General features: G+C 49.2%; 4 protein-coding genes and 2 long non-coding RNA genes across 18 annotated transcripts in view; 2 read left to right on the top strand and 4 right to left on the bottom strand.

Annotated features, from left to right (window-relative positions):
- The window catches only part of LOC109370405 (myelin-oligodendrocyte glycoprotein), a 10,809-nt gene extending 3,371 nt beyond the window's left edge, over positions 1-7,438 (bottom strand). Inside the window, exons 1-20 of one of the 6 annotated variants that reach the window (XM_019621269.2) lie at positions 7,347-7,438; positions 6,821-6,920; positions 6,125-6,466; positions 5,598-5,705; positions 5,259-5,279; positions 4,871-4,891; positions 4,739-4,759; positions 4,616-4,636; positions 4,485-4,505; positions 4,363-4,383; positions 4,236-4,256; positions 4,109-4,129; positions 3,972-3,992; positions 3,841-3,861; positions 3,719-3,739; positions 3,601-3,621; positions 3,470-3,490; positions 3,340-3,360; positions 3,225-3,245; positions 2,991-3,129 (exon numbers count right to left, since the gene is read on the bottom strand). In XM_019621269.2, the coding sequence (XP_019476814.1) occupies positions 3,059-3,129; positions 3,225-3,245; positions 3,340-3,360; positions 3,470-3,490; positions 3,601-3,621; positions 3,719-3,739; positions 3,841-3,861; positions 3,972-3,992; positions 4,109-4,129; positions 4,236-4,256; positions 4,363-4,383; positions 4,485-4,505; positions 4,616-4,636; positions 4,739-4,759; positions 4,871-4,891; positions 5,259-5,279; positions 5,598-5,705; positions 6,125-6,466; positions 6,821-6,920 (936 nt within the window). In that variant the 5' untranslated portion in view covers positions 7,347-7,438 and the 3' untranslated portion in view covers positions 2,991-3,058. The other 5 variants (XM_019621271.2, XM_019621270.2, XM_031556087.1 and 2 more) reach the window with 5 other exon arrangements.
- On the bottom strand, positions 216-655 carry LOC116217286. The gene is made up of 2 exons (XR_004161637.1): positions 565-655; positions 216-369 (listed from the first exon to the last, which is right to left on the bottom strand). It is a non-coding gene; the product is annotated as an uncharacterized LOC116217286 (long non-coding RNA).
- LOC109370410 lies at positions 369-1,582 on the top strand. The gene is made up of 2 exons (XR_002120515.2): positions 369-882; positions 974-1,582. It is a non-coding gene; the product is annotated as an uncharacterized LOC109370410 (long non-coding RNA).
- A 574-nt stretch (positions 7,439-8,012) lies between the features above and the next one.
- LOC104913623 (myelin-oligodendrocyte glycoprotein) lies at positions 8,013-12,842 on the bottom strand. 5 transcript variants are annotated; one of them, XM_031556086.1, is made up of 20 exons: positions 12,752-12,841; positions 12,220-12,583; positions 11,525-11,866; positions 11,057-11,161; positions 10,722-10,742; positions 10,373-10,393; positions 10,242-10,262; positions 10,094-10,114; positions 9,964-9,984; positions 9,839-9,859; positions 9,722-9,742; positions 9,594-9,614; positions 9,471-9,491; positions 9,346-9,366; positions 9,085-9,105; positions 8,969-8,989; positions 8,847-8,867; positions 8,716-8,736; positions 8,592-8,612; positions 8,013-8,495 (listed from the first exon to the last, which is right to left on the bottom strand). In XM_031556086.1, exons 2-20 carry the CDS (start codon positions 12,317-12,319, stop codon positions 8,488-8,490), a joined length of 870 nt encoding a protein of 289 aa, XP_031411946.1. In that variant the 5' UTR covers positions 12,320-12,583; positions 12,752-12,841; the 3' UTR covers positions 8,013-8,487. The 5 variants fall into 5 exon arrangements, 4 of the variants coding, with proteins under 4 accessions (XP_031411946.1, XP_031411944.1, XP_019476823.2 ...); XR_004161633.1 differs by having other exon boundaries at positions 8,969-9,105; XM_031556084.1 differs by having other exon boundaries at positions 8,847-8,989; positions 12,752-12,842.
- Positions 12,843-14,366: 1,524 nt separating this feature from the next.
- Positions 14,367-17,794, bottom strand: LOC100538406 (killer cell lectin-like receptor subfamily B member 1B allele A). The gene is made up of 6 exons (XM_003214211.4): positions 17,046-17,794; positions 16,204-16,284; positions 15,678-15,812; positions 15,447-15,601; positions 14,809-14,918; positions 14,367-14,735 (listed from the first exon to the last, which is right to left on the bottom strand). The coding sequence occupies exons 1-6, from the start codon at positions 17,116-17,118 to the stop codon at positions 14,609-14,611; spliced, it is 681 nt and encodes a 226-aa protein (XP_003214259.1). The 5' UTR covers positions 17,119-17,794; the 3' UTR covers positions 14,367-14,608.
- A 63-nt stretch (positions 17,795-17,857) lies between these two features.
- On the top strand, positions 17,858-21,508 carry LOC100538559 (C-type lectin domain family 2 member B). Of its 4 annotated transcripts, none has more exons than XM_031556095.1 (5): positions 17,859-19,064; positions 19,404-19,490; positions 19,924-20,096; positions 20,417-20,523; positions 20,784-21,044. In XM_031556095.1, exons 1-5 carry the CDS (start codon positions 18,965-18,967, stop codon positions 20,923-20,925), a joined length of 609 nt encoding a protein of 202 aa, XP_031411955.1. In that variant the 5' UTR covers positions 17,859-18,964; the 3' UTR covers positions 20,926-21,044. The 4 variants fall into 4 exon arrangements, with proteins under 4 accessions (XP_031411956.1, XP_031411955.1, XP_031411958.1 ...); XM_031556097.1 differs by having other exon boundaries at positions 17,861-19,022; XM_031556096.1 differs by lacking the exon at positions 19,924-20,096 and having other exon boundaries at positions 17,858-19,064; positions 20,784-21,508.
- Positions 21,509-21,822: the final 314 nt, after the last annotated feature.

The following is a 21,822-nucleotide window of genomic DNA, read 5'->3' as shown; positions in this document are numbered from 1 at the left end:
CTCCCCCACCCCACAGCAACAGCTGTGGCCGGCACAGCAGCCCCACCGGACCCCTACCTGATCCCAGATGGAGGAGGTGCAGAGCCACAAGATGAGCCAGGAGGGTCCTCCATTGGAAAGCAAAACTGGGGTGGTTGCAGCCCGATAGGAAGCACATCTGTGCTGGAGAAGGGGAGGTGGGAAGGAGTTGAGGAAAGGAGAGAGAGGGGAGGCTGAGAAGGAGATGCGGAAGATATGTAAACAATGAGTAATAGTTGAGAGAAAAAGACAGGGGAAAGAGGTAGAGAAGGAGAAGGAGTTGGAGAAGATGGGGAAGAAGATTTGGAACAAAGATGGGGAAAAAGTTCAGGAGGAATATGCAGGAAGGAGCTGAAAGAGAAGAGAGGGGCCCAGAGGGTTACAGCCACCAGGGGAGGAGGGGATGGGGTCAGTCAAACATGAGTTCCATGAGCACAGCCAGCACTGCCTTGGGCAGTGGCAGTGCTCCTCACAGGCTGTGGGGCAGAGCAGGTGAGCCCCCAAGGATTTCCCCTGCAGGGTGCCCCACAGAGAGAAATAGCTCACCTAAGCTGCAGGAAGTGCGTGGCTATGCTCTGTTTCTCTGCCCTGCAGAGACAGAAATAGCTCACCTTAGCTGCAGGAAGCACACGGCTATGTTCAGCGTCTCCTACCTTTGCCCAGCTCCAGGGTGCAGTGGGCAGAACTTGGCCATGGATCAATATGGTCAAAGGTTGAGGAACATTAAACACATCTCATTGCAGCTTCCTGCACAGCCCTGGGGCTCTGCATCCACCAGGATCATGGACGCAGGAGAAGCATTGCCATGGCACAGGGGAAAGCTGCGGGCTGCAATCCATGATCTTGCTCTGAGCTATGCCCAAGGTGTGATAGTTTCTTTGCTCAGTAGGGATTGTTAAGCAATCAACCATTAATGCAGGAATTAATAAATGTTTGCCCCTGTGACCCCCTGCAGCCCATCTTCCTCTTCTGGGAGGCTCTGGGGATGAGCAGAGCTTTGTGGAGAGGTGGGAGATGCTTCACCAGGAGGGGGTAACTTGGTGCAGTTTGGATTTTGTATGTTTTTTTATGTTCTTGTTTTTGTGAATTTTTTGTCTATTGACGTGTTTTCTTCCTTCTGAGCTTCCTGGAGGGAGCCTTGTTCTGCTGGGAAAGCCACACATGGCGAGAAGGTTCAGCTTGTTATCTGGTAGAGCCCACACTGCTTTGGTGGAACATGGATGAGGACTCAGCCTGTTCCATGGAACCAACGCCCCAACAACTGATAACAATCAATGATTGATTACCATCAGCAGATGTGCTTTATTATATTACAAGAGGGTATGGTGTTAACACCCAAAGCAGTTTTCTACCTCTCCTTCTGTGTGTATGTTTATATTTCCAAAAACATTACATACTCATTCGATTTCCACAAACCCTGATACATAGTCATACTATTTCCCAAAATGTCCATCTCTTTTCCAGGGTCTCTGTCTTCCACCCATGTTTTTTCCTTCCTATGGTTTCTTTCAACTGTATGGCAGTTAGAGGTCATGCATCTTCAGTGTGGTGGTCCCTCAGGAAGCTTTGGCTCACAGAGCTGCAGTGTTCTCACTCAATACAAACACTGGTTCCTCTTGTTCCTGCTGTGGATATCCTTGCTCACTTTTGAGTTATCTTGTTTTTTGTATCCTGTGCAATTAGTGGTCTACGCAACTTAACTCCTGTGGTTACTGTAAGGCGCAGTTCATCTCTCAATCCTTTTCTTCAGATGGTTTTCCTGGAAAAGAAAGAAAAGGCAACGGATGCTGGGGTGGGACAGCTTGTCATCCCATGGGAAACCCCACATTCCTTTGATTTGGGGAAGACTCACCCGATTCTTCAGTTTCTACCACTAGAAAGAGAAAGGCAAAGCATGATGAGGTGGGACAGCTTGTCATCCCATAGGAAGTCCCATCTTCCATGGGCTTGGGGAAGAGGACTCACCCAATGCTTCAGTTTGTTCCCCTGGAATTGAAAGAGAAAATCAACGCATGATGAGAGAAACACCTCATCCTGGATCTCCCACAGGAAGACCCCAACGTTTTTAATTTGGGAGGAGATTCTCACCCATCTCTTCACAGTCTTTCTCTGGAATAGAAAGAGAAAAGCAGTGCATGATCAGAGGGGATTTTTCATCCCATACGCAGTCCCTTGTAAGGACCCCACATTCCCTCAGGTTAGTGACTGCAACTTACTCAGCTCTGAATTCTGATTCTCTGCAAAATAAAGAAAGAGAAAGTAACACGTGATGAGGTGAGACAGCTTGTCATCCCTTGGGAAACCCCATCATCCTTGGGTTTGGGGAGGAACACTCACGCACTGCTTCAGTTTGTTTCACTGGGAAAGGAAGAGAAAAACAGCACATGATGAGAGGAACATCATGAGAGGTTCAAGTTATCATCCCATGGCTGATCCCATGGGAAGACCCCAAATTTTGTCAGTGTAGGGAAGAAGACTTACTCAGACTTCCAGCAGTAAAATCTGCCATGGAAAAGCAGAAACAGTGTGTGATGAGAGGAATATCTCATCCCACAGCTCACACAGGCATACCCCATTGTTTTCAATTTGGGAGGGAGGACTCACTCATTTTTGCAGCTAATATCTCTGCAAAAGAAACAAATAAGAAATGCATGATGAGAAGGTTCAAGTTATTATCCCATGGCTGATCCCATGGGAAGACCCCAAATTTTGTCAGTGTAGGGAAGAAGACTTACTCAGACTTCCAGCAGTAAAATCTGCCATGGAAAAGCAGAAACAGTGTGTGATGAGAGGAACATCTCATCCCATAGCTCACACAGGAATACCCCAGTGTTTCATTTTGGTAGAGGAGACTCACCCATCTTTTCACAGTTTTTCTCTGGAAAAGAAAGAGAAAAGCAGTGCATGGTCAGAGGGGATTTTTCATCCCATATATTGTCCCTTGTTCCCTCAGTTTTATTATTGCAACTTACTCAGCTCTGAATTCTGTTTCTCTGCAAAAACGAATGAAAAAGCACTGCATGATGAGGCGGGACGCTTGTCATCCCATGGGAAACCCCAAATTCCTTTGGTTCAGGGAAGAAAACTCACCCACTTCTTCATTTTCTTTCACTGTAGAAGAAAGAAAAAGCACGGAATGATGAGGTGGGAGAGCTTACCATCTCATGGGAAACCCATCTTCCTTTTCTGGGGGGAAGAAGACTCACCCAATTTTTCAGTTTGTTCCTCTGGAAAAGAAAGAAAACAAGGCGTGCTGAGGTGGGACAGCTTACTATCCCACGGGAAACCCCTTATTGCTTTTGTTCTGGGAAGAAGACTCACCCAATTTGTTTGTTTGTTTCACTGGAAAAGAAAGTGAAAAGCAATGCATGATGAAAAGAATATCTGATCCCACATCTCATGCAGGCAGACCCCCCCCCTTTTTTTTTTCAAGTTGGGAGGGAGGACTCACCCAGTTTTGCAACTATTTGCTCTGTAAAAGAAACAAATAAGCAATGCATGATGAGAATTATCAGATTATCATCCCATGGCTAATCCCATGGGAAGACCCCAAATCTCTTTGATTTGGGGAGGGAGACTCACTCAACTTGGTATCCCCTGTCATTGCAAAGGAAAAGCAGAAACAATGCGTGATGAGAGGAATATCCCACAGCTCCCACAGGAAGACCCCAGCATTTATAATTTCAGAGGGGAGACTCACACATCTTTTCTTTTAGTTTCTCTGGAAAAGAAAGGGAAAAGCAACACACAGTGACAGGAACATCTCGTCCCACTACTCATGCAGGCAGAACCCTTTTATTTAATTTGGGAGGGTGGACTCACCCAGTTCTGCAGCTTGTTTCTCTTCAAAAGAAACAAATCAGCAATGCATGATGAGAAGGGTCAGATGATCATCCCATGGCTGATCCCATGGGAAGACCCCAAATTCCTTCTGTGTAGGCAGGGAGACTTACTCAGATCTCTGGCAGTTGAATCTGGGGGGAAAAAAAAAAAAAAAAAAACCAGAAACAATGCATGGTGAGAGGAACATCTCATCCTGCAGGTCCTACAGGAGGACCCAAGCATGTTTTATTAAGGAGGGGAGACTCACCTATATTTTCACTACTTTTCTCTGTAAAATAAAGACAAAAGCAGTTCATGGTCAGAGGGGATTTTTCATCCTTTATGCAGCCTCTTGGAAGACCCCAAATTCCTTCAGATTAATGACTGCAACTTACTCAGCACTAAATTCTTTTTCTCTGCAAAAAAGAAAAAGAAAAAGAAAAAGCAAAGCAATATAGTCTGGGACAGCTTGTCATCTTATCAGAAACCCCACATTCCTTTGGTTCAGAGAAGAAGACTCACCCACTTCTTTGGTTTGTTCAACTGGAAAAGAAAGAGAAAAGCAATGCATGATGAGGGGGTCATCTCATACCACAGCTCACACAGGCAAAACCCCTTTTTTTAATTTGGGAAGGAGGACTCACCCAGTTCCGCAGCTTGTTTCTCTTCAAAAGAAACAAATAAGCAATGCATGATGAGAAGTGTCAGATGATCATCCCATGGCTGATCCCATGGGAAGACCCCAAATTTCATCAGTGTAGAGAAGAAGACTTACTCAGACTTCCAGCAGTAAAATCTGCAAAGGAAAAGCAGAAACAGTGTGTGATGAGAGGAACATCTCTTCCCACAGCTCCCATAGGCAGGTGATTTTAAAAAAAAATTGGGAAGGGAGACTCACTCAATACTGCAGCTTGTTCCGCTGGAAAAGAAAGAGCAGAGCAGTGCATGATCAGAGGGGACAGCTGCTCATCTCATGGCTGATGCCATGGGGATAGCCTGAATTCCATCAGACTGGGGGAAGGAGACTTACCCAACTTTGCATCTGTTCTCTCTGCAAAATAGAAGCAAAGAAAATGCATGGTCAGAGGGGACACCTTCTCATCCCATGGCTGTTCTCATGCCTAGACCCCAAATCTTTTAGTTCTGGGAAGTGGCCAATGACCACTTTGATTCCAAGAAGGAATTAAGCCAATAGGAAGAAATGGATCGAGCAGGAGTTTTGCAAGTGGATCAATCAGGATCAGTATACCGCACGACCCCATTACATCTCACAACTCGACTATATCCTATGACCCCAATACATCCCAAGGCCTCAAAGATCCCATGGTCTCAGCACATAGCGTAAACCCAGCACTCTGCAGTCTTCTATCAGTTCCATTAAAGGGACTTTGGTGGTGGAAGGGGCTGGAAGGACTCACTCAGCTCTCTGCTCAGCGCCACTAGAAAACAAAGCAGAGGAAGAGGTGGTCAGCAGGGCAGCTTGATTTGTGGGGACGTCTCCAGTGGGTCTGGACCTTTTCACCTGCCCCACGATCCAGCCACTTTCCTATCTTTCCACCCACACCCCTTTACATTTTCCCCTTCCTTCATTCCCAAAAACAAAAGGTAAAAGTTATTTAATAAGCGCGGGGAATCCCAGGAGAAATCTCCCTTCCTCCTCCTGCGTATCTCCATGGAGCAGAGCTCAGCACCACCCTGACCATCCCTGTCCCTGCACAGCATCTCCCTGCGCTCCATCCCCTCCGCTCTCAGCTCACCTTGCTTTCTATGAAGAAAAACAATGATGACAGCAAATGACCCAAGCAGAATTGTGATGACCACAGCCAGAGCCACCTTCCAGGGATGGACGATCTCAGAAAAAGGATCTGGAAAAAACATCAGGACAACGGGTTTTTTTTCCATTGCCATACATGGAAAATCAAGACTCAGACTTGCGAGATCACAGAACCCGAAGGGGCAGCAACCAGGGAGCAGTGACACACAAAGGCAGCATGCCCAGCTTGGCACAGGTGGAGGAGCTGCTCAGCATCCTGTGCCCTCTGCCACTGAGACATGAAGAAACCCATCATGGAAACCCAACCCAACCACCTCATCCATGCAGATCCATCCCCAAATCACACTGTGCACACGCTCCAACTCCAGCATGGAACAATTCAGCCCCGACCTCTTTCAAAGGCTGCTGTCCTTCAGCTCTCCATGCATGGATATGAGGATGAGGATGGACAGAGGTGAGATTGGACACACAAACCCATCAACAGCTGGAGGTATCACCCCAGCCACTGACCTGACACCTCCAGGTTCACCACAGCTTCTGCATAGCCATCACCATCTTGCACAGCACAGCTGTATGAGCCACTATCAGAGGAGCTCACAGCAGTGATGCGCAGATCCAGGTTTCCATCAGAGAGCCCATTCCTGAGCAGTTCTGTCCTCCCCTTATACTCCTCCATCTGCTCCAGATCCACTCCATTTTGGTAGTGGTGCACAAGGCCAGAAGACCGGTGCTGGACCCATCTGATGTCTGAGTTCCAAGCATTCTTGCAAGGACACAAGTGGCAGCGCAGCACGACGTCCTGTCCCACGACGGCAGTGACAGGGAGGCTCGGTGCCACCACCCTGAGCTGGGCTGGGCAATGAGAAGGGCACGGAGAGACGGTGAGATGGTGGCTGTGTGAAAGTGGGGGCATGGAGCGGCACAGGGTGAGTTGGTGTGTGCTCCATCCCATGTAACAGCACTGGAGAGGGAGCAGGAGGGAGCGGGGAAGGACTTGTGTGGGTGGGAGCCCACTGACAGCGTGTGGTGGAGGTGGAGAAGAGACAGAAATTCTACCCAGAATGGCGTCTTTCATGCTACATCCAAAAGTGAAAGTGAAACCCAAGTGTGTGTGGGTGCTGGGCTTGGGTCCTCCCTGCCCCATGGCCGCTCCCCCACCCCACAGCAACAGCTGTGGCCGGCACAGCAGCCCCACAGGACCCCTACCTGATCCCAGATGGAGGAGGTGCAGAGCCACGAGATGAGCCAGGAGGGTCCTCCAGGGGAGGGTGAAACTGGGGTGGTTGCAGCCCAATAGGAGGTTCATCTGTGATCGAGAAGAGGAGGGGACAAGGAGCTGGGGAAAGGATGGAGAGGAATGAGACTGAGAAGAAGATGATGGAGGAGATAGGGATGTGGATGGATAGAAAATTGGTAAAAGATGGAGGACGAAGATAGGGGAAGGAGGTGTTGGAAGGAGATGGAGAAGGAGATGATGGAGAAGATGGGCATGAATATTTGGAAAGAAGATAGGGAAAAAGATCATGAAGGGAAGAAACTTTAGGAGAAGAGAGGGGCCCAGAGAGTTACAGCCACCAGGGGAGGAGGAGGACGAGGTCATTCAAACATGATTCCATGAGCACAGCCAGCACCGCCTTGGGCAGTGCCAGTGCTCCTCACAGGCCGTGGGGCAGAGCAGGTGAGCCCCCAAAGATTTCCCCTACAAGGAGCCCCACAGAGAGAAATAGCTCACCTGAGACTGCAGGAAGCACACAGCTATGTTCAGCTTCTCCTACCTTTGTCCAATTCCAGAGTGCAATAGGCAGAGCTTGGCTCTTGACCAGTATGGTCAAAGGTTGGAGAACATTATACACATGTGATTGCAGCTTTGTGCACAACCCTGGGGCTTTGCATCAACCAGGAACATGGACCCAGGATCATTGCCATAACACAGGCAAAGCCACGGGCTGCACTCCATGAGCTTGCTCTGAGCTATGCCCAAGGTGTGATGATCTTTGGTCAGTAAGAATTTTTAAATAATCAACCAGTAATGCAGAAATTAATAAATGTTTGCCACTGTGACACCTCCCCACCCCAGCCCATCTTCCTCTTTTCTGGGGCTCTGGAGATGAGCAGGATTTTGTGGAGAAGGTGGGAGATGCTTCACAGGGAGGAGGTAACTTGGTGCAGTTTGGGTTTGGTGTGTTTTTTTATTATTTTATTTTTGTGTATTTTTTGTCACGTTTTTTTCTTTCTTTTTAGCTTCCTGGAGGGAGCCTTGTTCTGCTGGGAAAGCCATGCATGGTGAGAAAGGTCAGCTTGTTATCCAATGGAGCCCACGTTTCTTTGGTTTCAGGATGAAGACTCAGCCTGTTCCGTAGAACCAAACCCCCAGTAATTGATAACAATCAATAATCGATTACCGTCAGCAAGTATCCTTTATTATATTGTGACAGCAAACAGTGTTAACTCCCAAAGCAGTTTTCCACCTTTCCTTCTGCATGCGTGCTTCTATTTCCAAAAGCCTTACGTGTTCATTAGATTTTCACAAACCCTGACACATGATTACACTATTTCCAAAATGCCCGTCCCTTTTCCAGGCACTTCATCTTCCTCCTGTATTCTTCCCTTATATGGCTTCTTTCTTCCAATTAAATTTCAGTTGGAGGTCACACATCCTCAGTTCAGTAGTTCCTCAGGCAGCTTTGGCTCACCTGAGTGAAGTGCAGTGTTCTCAATCAATACAAATACTGGCTCCTCTTGTTCCTGCTGTGGATTTCCTTGCTCGCTTCCATTTATCATGGTTTTGGTATGCTGTGCAATCAACAGTCATGTAAGCTTAACTCCTGTGGTTACTGTGAGGCACAGTTCATCTCTCAATCCAATTCTTCAGATTATTCTTCTGGAAAGAAAGAGAAAAGCAGCAGATACTGAGGCGGGACAACTTGTCATCCCAAGGGAAACTCAATGTTCCTTTTGTGCAAGGAAGAAGTCTCACCCAATTCTTCAGTTCGTTCCCCTGGAAAAGAAAGGGAAAAGCAACGCATGAGAGGAACATCCCATCCCACAGCTTACACAAGCAGACTCCTTTTTTTTCTCTTAATGTGGAAGGGGGCACTCACCCAGTTCTGCATCTTGTTTCTCTGCAAAAGAAACAAGTAAGAAATGCATGATGAGAAGGGTCAGATTATCATCCCACGGCTGATCCCATGGGAAGATTCCAAATCCCATTGTTTTGAGAAAGGAGACTCACCCAACTTTGCACCCCCTCTCTCTGCAAAGGAAAAGCCAAAACAAAGTGCAATGAGAACAACATCTCATCATACAGCTCACACAGGAAGACCCCATCATTTTTATATGGGAGGGGAGACTCACCCAACTTTTTGCAGTGTTTCTCTAGAAAAGAAAAGAAACACATAATGAGAAGAACATCTCATCCCACAGCTCACACAGGAGGACCCCATCATTTTTATATGGGAGGAGAGACTCACCCAACTTTTCACAGTGTTTCTCTAGAAAAGAAAAGAAAGAGAAAAGAAACACATAATGAGAAGAACATCTCATCCCACAGCTCCCACACGAAGACTCCAATGGTTTTAATTTGGAGGGGAGACTCACTCATCTTTTCTTGGTGTTTTACTAGCAAAGAACTAGAAAATCAACACCATGATGAGAGGAATATCTCATCTCACAGCTCACATAGGCAGACCCCCGTTGTTGTTTTTTTTTTCAGCTTAGGAGGGAGAACTCACCCAGTTCTGCAGCTAGTGGCTCTGCAGAAGAAACAAATAAGCAATGTATGATGAGAAGGTTATCATCCCATGGCTGATCTCATGGGAAGACCCCAAATTCCTTCATTGTAGGGAGGGAGACTTACTCAGATCTGCAACACCAAAATCTGCAAAGGAAAGGCAGAAATTATGCATGATGAGAGGAACATCTCATCCCACAGCTCATGCAGGAAGACCCCAACATTGTTAATTTGGGAAGGAAGACTCACCCGTATTTTTGTAGATTTTCTCTGAAAAAGAAAGAGAAAAGCAGTGCATGGTCAGAAGGAATTTTTCATCCCAAACATAGTCCCAGGGGAAGACCCCAAATTTCCTTGTTTCAGTGACTGCAACTTACGCATGTCTGATTGCTTCTTCTCTTCAAAAAAGAAAGTAAAAGCATTACATGATGAGTTGGGACAGCTTGCCATCCATGGAAGGCCCCATATTCATCGGGTTTGGGAAGAAGACTCACCCACTACTTGAATTTGTTCAACTGGAAAAGAATGAGAAAAGCAACACATGGTGAGAGGACTATTCCAACATAACTCACACAGGCAGAGCCACTTTTTTAAATTTAATTTGGCAGGGAGGACTCACCCAGTTTTTCAGCTAGTTTCTCTGCAAAAGAAACAAATAAAAAATGCATGATGGGAAGGGTCAGATTATCATCCCATGGTGATCCCATGTAAAGACCTCAAATTCCTTCCATGTAGGCAGGGAGACTTACTCAGACCTGCAGCACTTGAATCTGCAAAGGAAAAGCAGTGTGATGAGAGGAACAGCTCGTCCTACAGCTCCTACAGACTGGTAATTTAAAAAAAACAAAACCAACCAACCAAACAAAAACACACAAAAAACTGGGAAGAGAGACTCACACAATATGTCATCTTGTTCATCTGGAAAAGAAAGAGCAGAGCAGTGCATGGTCATTGGGGACAGCTGCTCATCCCATGGCTAATGCCGTGGGGAGACCTTGAATTCCCTCACTTTGGGGAAGGACACTTACCCAACTTTGCATCTTTACTCTCTGCAAAATAGAAGCAAAGAAAATGCATGGTCAGAGGGGACACCTTCTCATCCCATGGCTGCTCCCATGCCTATACCCCAAATCTTTGTTCTGGGAAGTGGCCAATGACCACTTTGATCCCAAGAAGGAATTAAACCAATAGGAAGGAAACGGATTGGGCCAGAGTTTTGCAAGTGGATCAATCAGGTTCGACACATCCCATGGCCCCAACACATCCCACAACACCAACACATCCCATGGCCCCAAACCATCGCATAAACCCAGTCTGCAGTCTTCTATTTGTTCTGTTAAAGGGATTTTGGTGGTGGAAGGGGCTGGAAGGACTCACTCAGCTCTCTGATCTGTGCCGCTGGAAAACAAAGCAGAGGAAGAAGTGGTCACCAGGGCAGCTTGGTCTCTTGGAACGTCTTGAGATTCTAGACCTTTCCACCTGCCCCACAATCCAGCCACATTCCTATCTTCCCACTCACACCCCTTTCCTTTTCCCCATCCTTCATTGCCAAAAAAAAAGGCAAACATTAATTAATGACCACTGGGAATCCCAGGAGAAATCTCCCTTCCTCCTCCTGTGTACCTCCAAGGAGCAGAGCTCAGCATCACCCCAACCATCCCTGTCCCTGCACAACACCTCCCTGTGCTCCATCCCCTCCACTCTCAGCTCACCTTGCTTTCTATGGAGAAAAGCAATGATGACAAATGACCCAAGCAAAAGTGTGATGACTACAGCCAGAGCCACCTTCCAGGGATGGACAATCTCAGAAAAGGGATCTGTAAAAAACATCAGGACAAGGGTTCCTTTCCCATTGGCATATGTGGAAAAGCAAGACTCGCGCTTCTCAAGATCACAGAACCCGAAGGGGCAGCAACCAAAGGGAGCAGTGATGCCACTGAGACATGAAGAAACCCATCACGGAAACCCAACCCAACCACCTCATCCATGCAGATCCATCCCCAAATCACTCCGTGTGCTCAATCCAACTTCAGCATCTCCTGGAACAATTCAGCCTCGACCTCTTTCAAAGGCTGCTGTCCTTCAGCTCTCCATGCATGGACATGAGGATGAGGATGGACAGAGGTGAGATTGGACACACAAACCCATCAACAGCTGGAGGTATCACCCCAGCCACTGACCTGACACCTCCAGGTTCACCATCTCTTCTGCATAGCCATCACCATCTTGCACAGCACAGCTGTATGAGCCACTATCAGAGGAGCTCACAGCAGTGATGCACAGATCCAGATTTCCATCAGGGAGACCATCCCTGAGCAGTTCTGTCCTCCCCTTATACTCCTCCATCTGCTCCAAGTCCTCTCCATTTTGGTAGTGGTGCACAAGGCCAGAGGACCGGTGCTGGATCCATCTGATGTCTGAGCTCCAAGCATCCTTGCAAGGACACAAGTGGCAGCGCAGCACGACGTCCTGTCCCACGATGGCAGTGACAGGGAGGCTCGGTGCCACCACCGTGAGCTGGGCTGGGCAATGAGAAGGGCACGGAGAGACGGTGAGATGGTGGCTGTGTGAATGTGGGGGCATGGAGCGGCACAGGGTGAGTTGGTGTGTGCTCCATCCCATGTAACAGCACTGGAGAGGGAGCAGGAGGGAGCGGGGAAGGACTTGTGTGGGTGGGAGCCCACTGACAGCGTGTGGTGGAGGTGGAGAAGAGACAGAAATTCTACCCAGAATGGCGTCTTTCATGATACAGCCAAAGTGAAAGTGAAACCCAAGTGTGTGTGGGTGCTGGGCTTGGGTCCTCCCTGCCCCATGGCCACTCCCCCACCCCACAGCAACAGCTGTGGCCGGCACAGCAGCCCCACCGGACCCCTACCTGATCCCAGATGGAGGAGGTGCAGAGCCACAAGATGAGCCAGGAGGGTCCTCCATTGGAAAGCAAAACTGGGGTGATTGCAGCCCAATGAGAAGCGCATCTGTGCTGGAGAAGGGGAGGGGGGAAGGAGTTGGGGAAAGGAGAGAGAGGAGGGAAACGTAGAAGATGATGGAGAAGATGGGGATATGGATGAGTAGAAAATTGGTAAAAGATGAGAGACAAAGATTGGAGAAGGAGGTAGTGGAAGGAGGTGGAGAAGGAGATGATGGAGGAGAAGGGGATGAATATTTGGAAAGAAGATGGGGGAAAAGATCAGAGAGAATTGGAGGAAAGAAGCTGTGGGAGAAGAGAGGAGCCCAGAGGGTTACAGCCACCAGGGGAGGAGGGGATGGTGTCATTCAAACATGATTCCATGAGCACAGCCAGCACCGCCTTGGGCAGTGGCAGTGCTCCTCACCGGCTGCGGGGCAGAGCAGGTGAGCCCCCAAAGATTTCCCCTACCAGGAGCCCCACAGAGACAGAAATCCCTCACCTGAGCTGCAGGAAGCGTGTGGCTACACCCAGCTTCTACCTTTGCCCAGTTTCTATCTTTGTCCAGCTCCAGGGTGTGGTAATTCCAGCAGAGGAACTTTACCCCTTTGGCAATGGGAGAAACGTTTGGAGAATTCAGAACACCAACATCCCATTGCAGCTCTGTGCACCACTTGGGGCTCTGCATCCACCAGGAACATGGATGCAGGAGAAGCATTGCCATAGAACAGGAGAAAGACGTGTGCTGCACTGCATGAGCATTTTTCCCAATTTTTCCAGTATCCCACAGGTTACAGGGACCAGTAATTCTCACTGAGCAATCCCTAAGGGCTGGTGGCACAGGATTACAGCTTGGAGCAGCTGGGAGAACCCAAAGCCCTTCCCACACTTGGTGAACTCATAGGGTGTGATCCCAGCTTGCAACCATTCATATTGGAATGGTCAATTTTATCCTAAAATCTTCTTGCACTTGAAGCAATGTTATTTTCCCCATGTGCATTCACAATGAGGTCACCCTGGAGCCTACTCTGCTCCAAGCCAAGTTCTTGTGATCACACAGGGGATGATATGGTGGTAACATGCCACGTGGATGCTGCAGGGCAGATGGGGAAGGGGCGAGGGGAGATGCCCACCAGCAGAGTTCCCATGCAGGACGCAGCAGTTTTGCTGCCAGCATCAGGAAGCAGCTTCCCCTCCTTTCCCTGCTGGGAAATCACTCCTTTATAATGCTTTTTAATGCTTCTCACCCACGTTTTGCTTCCAGAGCACACTTTGCATCCCCTCATGGATAACTTCTCCCTCCCTATGAACCAGTGGGACCTGCCTGCAAAGCAGCTGCTCAGCTTCCTTTTGCAGCCCTTATTCCTGCAGACCCCGTGCAGAACCACACACATCTCCATCCTTTCCTCCATCAGCAAGGGATGGAGTTGCCAAAAGGATGGGCACAACTTGAAAGGTTGTGCAAAGGCAGAGGTGCCAAAGTATGGGGAGCAACGAATCTGTCCCCAGAAAGGTGTTCCCAAGGGGTAATTAAGGAGGAGGATTGGAGATGAAGCTGTCCAACAAAGCAGATGATACAGCAATGAAACTATCCCGGAAAGTGGGGGAAAAAAGCGATTCTGGCAATGAAGATACGTAAAGAAGAAGAGCTTCTCGCTGTCTGGACGCAGTGGTTTTGGTTAACACTTTTTTTCTTCATAATGTTTGCCCTTTTTTGCTTGCATGCTATGGTCAGGATGAGGCAGAGCCCTCACGGGGCCCTTTCACACCTTTTATTTTTAGCACACAGAAGCACAGCGGACATCTCAGCGTGGAAGAGAAGGGACAGCAAAGAAATTAAATGCATTAATTAATAGACAGCAGTAATTAGAAGTCAAACCCATCCCAGACGGCACTCTGGAAGTCCAAGAGAGTGCTTCTGCTGAACCCTTTCCCATCCGCACCAAGAACAGAGAAATGAGTGATTCTGTGGTCACCGCTGTAGGTCTCACCCCAAATCTGGCACTGCTGCCCCAGGGTCACCTCTGTGAGCCTGGCTGCATCCCCATCCCCTCCAAGATGGATTTCCTATTGCAGGAAGACAAGGGAAATGAAGCAGAGTGGGAATGGGGCAAACAGATGCGTTCTGCTCAACAACCAACCCAGTATTTTTTATTGAAGCAAAAAACACAGGATTATGAGCTGACTGCATGAGTGCATACAGCCATGTCCCCCCATGTGCCTGGGCAGTGCTGGGGTCTGCACACCCCAAATTCCTTCCAGAGCCGTATTGCAGAGCTTCACCCCAACGGCTGGGGCTTTTGGGGTGGGTGGGCACACATCAGGGAGAGGGGCTGCGTTGCCCTCCGTCTCCTACACATTACGGATGGAGATGTAAAGGTTCTTTCTGGCAGACCCACTCGTGTTCACCACTACAGTCGTCATCCTCCACTTTTGTGTTCTTGAAGGTCCCACAGCGATTCTCCACCAATGAAAGATTGCCAAACCTACAAAATAAGGCTGTCTGCACCCAAAACACCTGACTTGAAGGAGGCAGGCAGTGGTTGCAGAAATACTCACTCTGCGACATTGAAGGAGGAGTTGTCCACCCATTTCCATTGATATTTGGACACTTCCAACCCAATCCACAGCGGTTGATTCACTGCACCTGCAATCTCCTTGAGGAAGTCCTGGGAAATGGCAGCAAAATCCTTCTGCAAGGGGCTCGTGGAGTGCAGAGCCGCCAAGTCTGTGTGGTTGGACCCCCAGCAGATGGGTCTCAGGCAGCAGCCGTGCTTGGAATGCTGCCTGGCTCTGCAGGTGGCTCAATGGGTGGGAATGGCTTCAATCCCGAGATGGTGGCACTGGTGTGACCACCTGAGCTCTGCTTCCATCCTTCATCCTGTCTGAAGGGTGGGAGGGGGACACAACCCCCAAGTGCCCACCCCTAACCTGAACCCTGATGTCCTTAACTCAATCCATAATGTGCCCAACCCAAGTGCCACCCCAGCCCCAAAGTGTCTGACCCTCACACGCCAACAGCTACCCATAGAGGTCCTAATCCTGACCCAATCCATACAGTGACGCTTCAGCCCCATTTGGGTTTAGAACCACTGACCCTCCTTCTGCCACCCAGTCATTCCACAGCAGTTTTCTCCCACAGAATCCACCAAACCCACACCTTTTCAGGTCCCTTCCATTCTCTGCTCTATCATTACCTTCTCGGCCTTCTTCTGGAGCACCGCCAGCTGAGACTGCAGACTTTCACACTCCCTTTTAGCTTGTATCCAGATCCCCTTTCCCGTGGAAAGCCTGTAGCATCGGTCCCCTAAAAGCCTCCAGAACTGGGGACAGAGCAGGCAGGCAGCAGGGGCTGGAGAAGAAGAGCCGTGAGCATCTTCAGGTGGGAGAAATCCCACCCAGGAGGATTTCCTTGGGAAGGGCATTACCTGCAGAGCTCTTTGGTGTGGATGGACAGAAGTATCGCTCAATGGAGCTGCTCCCACTCAGCTCCATCCCCTTGGTCCCGTTGGTCTCAGGGCAGTGCTGGGCAATGCTTGGAGGTGGTGTTGTTTTCTGAAAGACTTTTGGGCACAAACTGGGGTGAGATGCGGCCCTATGGGGACAACCCCGTGGAAACCACGCAGGGCTGGGGTTGGATCCTTGAGCTCTTGTGCAAAGCCTTTCTGGTTCTGATTGCTTTCAATCAATTCAGCCATCTAAAACCACATTTTGAATATGATTGGACATGATGTATATTGCTTCTATCCCCCCCTGCCTCCCCCTTGGTTTCAGAACAGAGAGTCTCTTGCAGAAGGGAATTCCTCTCATTGAGTGTTGCTTTGGGATTGTTGAGTGATCACACAAACCCCATTGCAAAGCCCCAACCTCACTTTGGACAGAAAGAACGTGTTTTCTGCTCAGAAGAGCTTTGGTTTCCTGTGCAGTGGATGTGGTTGGGATCTGGTCACTCACCCCACACGCTGAGCCCCACCAGGAGCAGCAACAGCAGCAGCAGCACCCCCAGTAGACCGACCTTCTGGAAGTCCCATGGCACTGGAAAAGCCCACACTTATATAAAACAGACATTTTGAAAATCTTTTCCATTTACAAAAAAATATTTACTGTGTGACAGAGCCCCTCCACCAACCTGTAACGGAAGTTGATGGCTGCTTTGTTTCCTCCACAATGTGGGGCCCCCAGACCCCTCCCATTGATTCCCATGCTGTGTTCGAGCAGAAGTTGATGGCTGCTTGTTCTTCTCCAGTTCTGGGGCCCCCAGACCCTTCCCTGTTTCTCCCAGTGATTCCCAGCAGGGAAGGAGGTGGTACAGAGGGGTGACAGCAGCAGAGCACATGAGATGGGCTCCCACTGGAGGTCGGATGGGCACTGGGAAATCACCTCCCCGTGTGGTTTTGGAGGTGATGGAGGCCCTGCAGGTCGCATAGAGCATGGGGGGAAGCTGAGCAGCTCCAGGCCTTGTGAATCGAGACCGGGCAGCTGGAGGCTGGGAGGGCTGTGATCTCTGCAGCCCTGGTGCTACATGGATCCAGGATGCGTCTGCCACCATTTCATGCACTGTCTTCCATTTTCTCACATTGGGTTTCCCGATTTGGGCTGATTTTTGCTCAAAACCATCACACCTCTGCCCATTCTCAACCTTCCTTCCCCCCCATCCCTGCCTTTTCTCCCCTGTACAAGCCTGGAACAACTCAGAACCCAACCAACATCTCTGGTGTTTCTCAGAGAACAGAGATAAACAACAAGCCCCCAAACCAAGCCTGCAAGGAGCACCCACCACACAGAGCATCCCTTACCGTGCTGCTGCTGGGCAGGAGACAAACTGCCTGTAGGCTGCCTTAAATCAGCATAAATAATTTCCTCATCCATGGCTGAGAAGCTCACGAGAACGGCCCCAAAATGACAAAGTCCCGCAGCAACTTCTTGCTTTGCCACCAACCCACCTGCGCCTGCGTCCACTGCCAGGAAATGGCATTGGCTGGGCTTTGTTGTCTTGGTTTTGCTTTTAAATGACAACAAAACAAAACACAAACCCAACAAATATGGGTAGAGGTACCCTACAGCCTTTCCCTTTGGTGCACGATGGCCGATGCCTCATTTTGCTGCTCTCTGAGGGATGGAAACACCTCCGGGTTCAGCGATGGCTGGGAGCGACGCGGCGCTGAGCTGTGGGGAAAGCAGTGAGAAACTGAGAAATCACTGATAATAAAAGCCTAAAAAAACAGGAAAAATCAAAGACCGCAAATGGAGACTTTTTAGGGGCCAGAGTGCATTGGCTGGTAATCAGGGTGGCGGGGGGCGAAAGGCAATATTTGGTGATTCCTCCCCAGCTGATGGCTCGGCAGTTTGAGTGCTGGAAGGGATGGGTTTGACTTCTAATTACTGCTGTCTATTAATTAATGCATTTAATTTCTTTGCTGTCCCTTCTCTTCCACGCTGAGATGTCCGCTGTGCTTCTGTGTGCTAAAAATAAAAGGTGTGAAAGGGCCCCGTGAGGGCTCTGCCTCATCCTGACCATAGCATGCAAGCAAAAAAGGGCAAAAGAAAAAAAGTGTTAACCAAAACCACTGCATCCAGACAGCGAGAAGCCCTTCTCCTTTACGTATCTTCATTGCCAGAATCGCTTTTTTCCCCCACTTTCCGGGATAGTTTCATTGCTGTATCATCTGCTTTGTTGGACAGCTTCATCTCCAATCCTCCTCCTTAATTACCCCATGGGAACACCTTTCTGGGGACAGATTCGTTGCTCCCCATACTTTGGCACCTCTTCCTTTGCACAACCTTTCAAGTTGTGCCCATCCCTTTGGCAACTCCATCCCTTGCTGATGGAGGAAAGGATGGAGATGTGTGTGGTTCTGCACGGGGTCTGCAGGAATAAGGGCTGCAAAAGGAAGCTGAGCAGCTGCTTTGCAGGCAGGTCCCACTGGTTCATAGGGAGGGAGAAGTTATCCGTGAGGGGATGCAAAGTGTGCTCTGACCTGGAAGAGCTGAGCAAAACGTGGGTGAGAAGCATTAAAAAGCATTATAAAGGAGTGATTTCCCAGCAGGGAAAGGAGGGGAAGCTGCTTCCTGATGCTGGCAGCAAAACTGCTGCGTCCTGCATGGGAACTCTGCTGGTGGGCATCTCCCCTCACCCCTTCCCCATCTGCCCTGCAGCATCCACGTGGAAATCCCCCCTGAAAAAGCCCATTTTGTGACCATGCATCACATTTCTTTTTGCATTCAGCATCAGCCGGACACAGGCAATGGGTTTGGGGGCTTTGGGGGGTTTTGGGGTGTATCTTTTTGCTGAGCCTGGCTTTGAGTCATGGGGGATAATTCCATTGCAAGAGGGGGTGTGTATTTAACTGCATGTGGTAGCAGTGAGTGGCGGTGGGTGGTGTTGTGACTGCATGGGGGAAAGCTCTGATTTTCCCCACAAATTGGGGCTGATGTGGCTGCTCTTGTTGTTTATTTTTATGGGGAAGGCTTTTTTTTTCCTTATGTGACATTGCACTTAATTTCAGTTCTCTCTCATTGCCAATCCCTGGCAATGCTGGGACTCCTCCTTGCCGTCTTCATTTGGACAATCATTGCCACAGAGGGAGGAATTGCATTTCCTTTGGGTTGCTGCAATGAGTTTTAGCACCCAGAAATATATCCTTATGGGTCTCTGCTTTTGAGGCGTTGCTGATGGATGGAAGTTTTGGTTTGCAGGTGAAGTGGAAGCCCCTAAATGGAGGAAATGAGGGAATATCCCAACTTTTTGGGCACAGAACGGAGCAGGAGGGAAGGTAACAGCAGAGCCATGACCCAAACACACCTGTTTATTATTGGTATTATTGTTATTATTTTGTTAATTAATCATCTAATTTGAGAACAAGGGGGAGGGATGTGGGAGGGAAGAAAATGAGTCCCATTTCTTTTAGCACTTCCCTCAAGGGGAAATTTTCTGTTGGTTGTTGAGCAGCAGGTGGACTTTTTGCTGTGAGCAGCCAGATTTTGGAAGAGTTCTGTTATTACTGATGCGATCCTGTGATGGTTTTGTTATAATTAATTGTAATTAATCCTCACTGAGGCACTGTTTGGGAGAAAATAAACATTTTCGGGTTTCCTGCTCACACCTGGGATGCGTTGTTGAGCCAGCAATGCACTGCAGGTCTCTTCTCCCATAGGTCCCAGCCATGGGGCGTGCATTACCTTCCAGCTCACGATGGCAGCGGTGTTCACAGTGCTGCTCATCACTGCTGTTGCTTTTGCAGGTGAGTGTCGAGGGCTCCAAAGAGCAAAGAAAACCCTTTGGGTCATTGTGGGCGTCCCACATTGGGATCTGTGCCCCCCGGATACACAACCATAGGGCTGTGCCTTATGAGCGTAGGGCATCACGGTGGGCAGAAAAACCTTCCTCCAGAGGACCAACCCCATCTCTGTGGCTTCTTTGCACCTGGCCTTGCACAAAATTGGATTATTTTTGAGAAAAATGGGCCATTTCTCTGCTGGTTGTCCAAGCAGTTAGAGATGCTGGCATGAGTCTCACCAAGCCAAGAGGTCTGTAGGACCAAAAGAACTCTTTTCTCTCCCATTAACGATGAATAACTCCACCTTCAGGCACTGTTGGGGTGGAAATCCTCAAAACCTGCAGTTTTGAAGGTGCAGCTCCCACATCTCTCATCCCTTTTGCTCTGTCCATGGCAGTGCAAGCATTCCAGCCCCATCCCCAGCCCTGTGCTCAGTGTCCCTTCGACTGGGTCGGATTCAGAGGAAAATGCTATTACTTTTCTGAGGATGAGAGCAATTGGACGTCCAGTCAGAACAACTGCTCTGCTCTTGGTGCTTCGCTGGCTGTGTTTGACAGCACTGAAGACTTGGTGAGGGGCACACAAATGAGCCACCAATGTATTTTGTCCACTTCAGGTCTCTTTGGCTGCTCTTTCAGTGTTTCCTTTCTGATTTTGGGATGAGGAGGTGGATAATGGGTTTCTTAAGGGTAGGTTGGGTCTACTCCTTAAAATCCAAGGAAAAAAGAGATGTATTTCTATAAAGCTATGAAGTCACCGCTCTGCCTTAATGACTATGAGCTTTAGTGATGGATTGGGCAATTTCAAGCACTGAGATTATTGGTTGAAAGGGTTCTGCATGCAGGGAACGTCCCAAAGCCCCATGATCTGTTATCTCTCCTCTTTTCCAGAGCTTCACAATGAGACACAAAGGCAGCTCCCCCCACTGGGTTGGCCTCTCACGGGAAGGCGAAGAGCATCCATGGGAATGGATGAGCCGCTCACCTTCATCTCACCCGTGAGTTCCCATCCTTGTCTTGGAAGCTGAAGCTTCTCCAGCCCTGAAATGAAGATTTCTGGGCTTGGGAGCATTTCTGGAGGTGGTTTATGGAGTGAGGAGATGAAGGGAAGGCGCTTCGCACCAAGTCATAGAAATTAATTGAGCGGCAGAAGTGGTGCAGGAAAAGAGATTCCTATTTAATTATTCATTTTTGTCTGATTTTACCACTGCAATTCCTTCCCCCAACCTGGGGTCTGTGTGTCCATCTGTCCATCCAGGTTCCAGGTGCAAGGCGATGGTCTCTGTGCATACCTGGGGGACTTGGGGCTCACCTCCTCCCACTGCAGCGCGCACAGGAATTGGGTTTGCACCAAACCCGCACTGCAAAACCCGAGGAAGAACTTCTGCATCAGCACCTGAGCGGCTCCCGGACCCGAACACGCGATGCAAAAGGAGGAACCGAAAGCAAAGAGCTCCGCTTTCAGCTACGCTCAGCAGCAGCAGGAGGGAAATTCGCTCCTCCAGCCCAGATCCGACAGTGCCGCCTATGGGGCTGCGCGCACCAAAGCAAATCCCGGGCGGAGCTTTGACCCCAATTAACTTTTTTTTTGTCACCGTCTGCCACTTAATGACCGCTAAAATCCTAATTCTGGGGGCTATCCGTGCGCTGCTTGCAACGACCTTCACCCCTGCCGATGCAGCAGCAGATTTGGGGTGGGGATGGTGGGAAAAGATCCATTTTCACCCGTTTTTCTCCATAGGGAAATACTCGGAGCGCAGTGAGCCCAATTGTAGGCACCCTAAAATCGATGAATAAATCGGCAAATTATTTATGTTTTGTGTTTTCCCTTCTGTGTCACTGCACGGGTATAGAAGTAAATTCACAGAAAACGACTTTTAACGATGTTTGCTCACAGGTAACATTTTTGACGCTCTCCACCACTCCTACAAATTCAACAGACCAATTCCTTCCGGTAATTTTATGCAATAAAAGAGTTTATTTGGTTAAAGAACCCAAACCACCACCTGGTACTGAACGGAATAGAAGAGCACAGACCGCCCTCTCCCCTCCCGTGCTGTCGTACAACAGAAGGTCCTTAAGGATGTGCAGACAACGGGATGCCGTCTGAGCGACTTCTTCTCGGGGAGGACACAGAGCGGGCGGTGCGGCGGCAGACGGGCGGCACGGGGGGGGCAGCCCGAGGGAGAGCCGAGGAGACGGTCGGGGATGCGCAGAGTGCGGGTGGAGCGGCTCGGCGGGGCAGCAGCTAATTCAGCATCCCTGCGGGGAGAGGCGGGCAGAGCTGAGCCACGCGC

Source organism: Meleagris gallopavo, chromosome 18 (assembly GCF_000146605.3).
Source record: "Meleagris gallopavo isolate NT-WF06-2002-E0010 breed Aviagen turkey brand Nicholas breeding stock chromosome 18, Turkey_5.1, whole genome shotgun sequence".
Taxonomy (NCBI): domain Eukaryota; kingdom Metazoa; phylum Chordata; class Aves; order Galliformes; family Phasianidae; genus Meleagris; species Meleagris gallopavo.
This window is presented reverse-complemented; position numbering and strand designations above follow the sequence as displayed.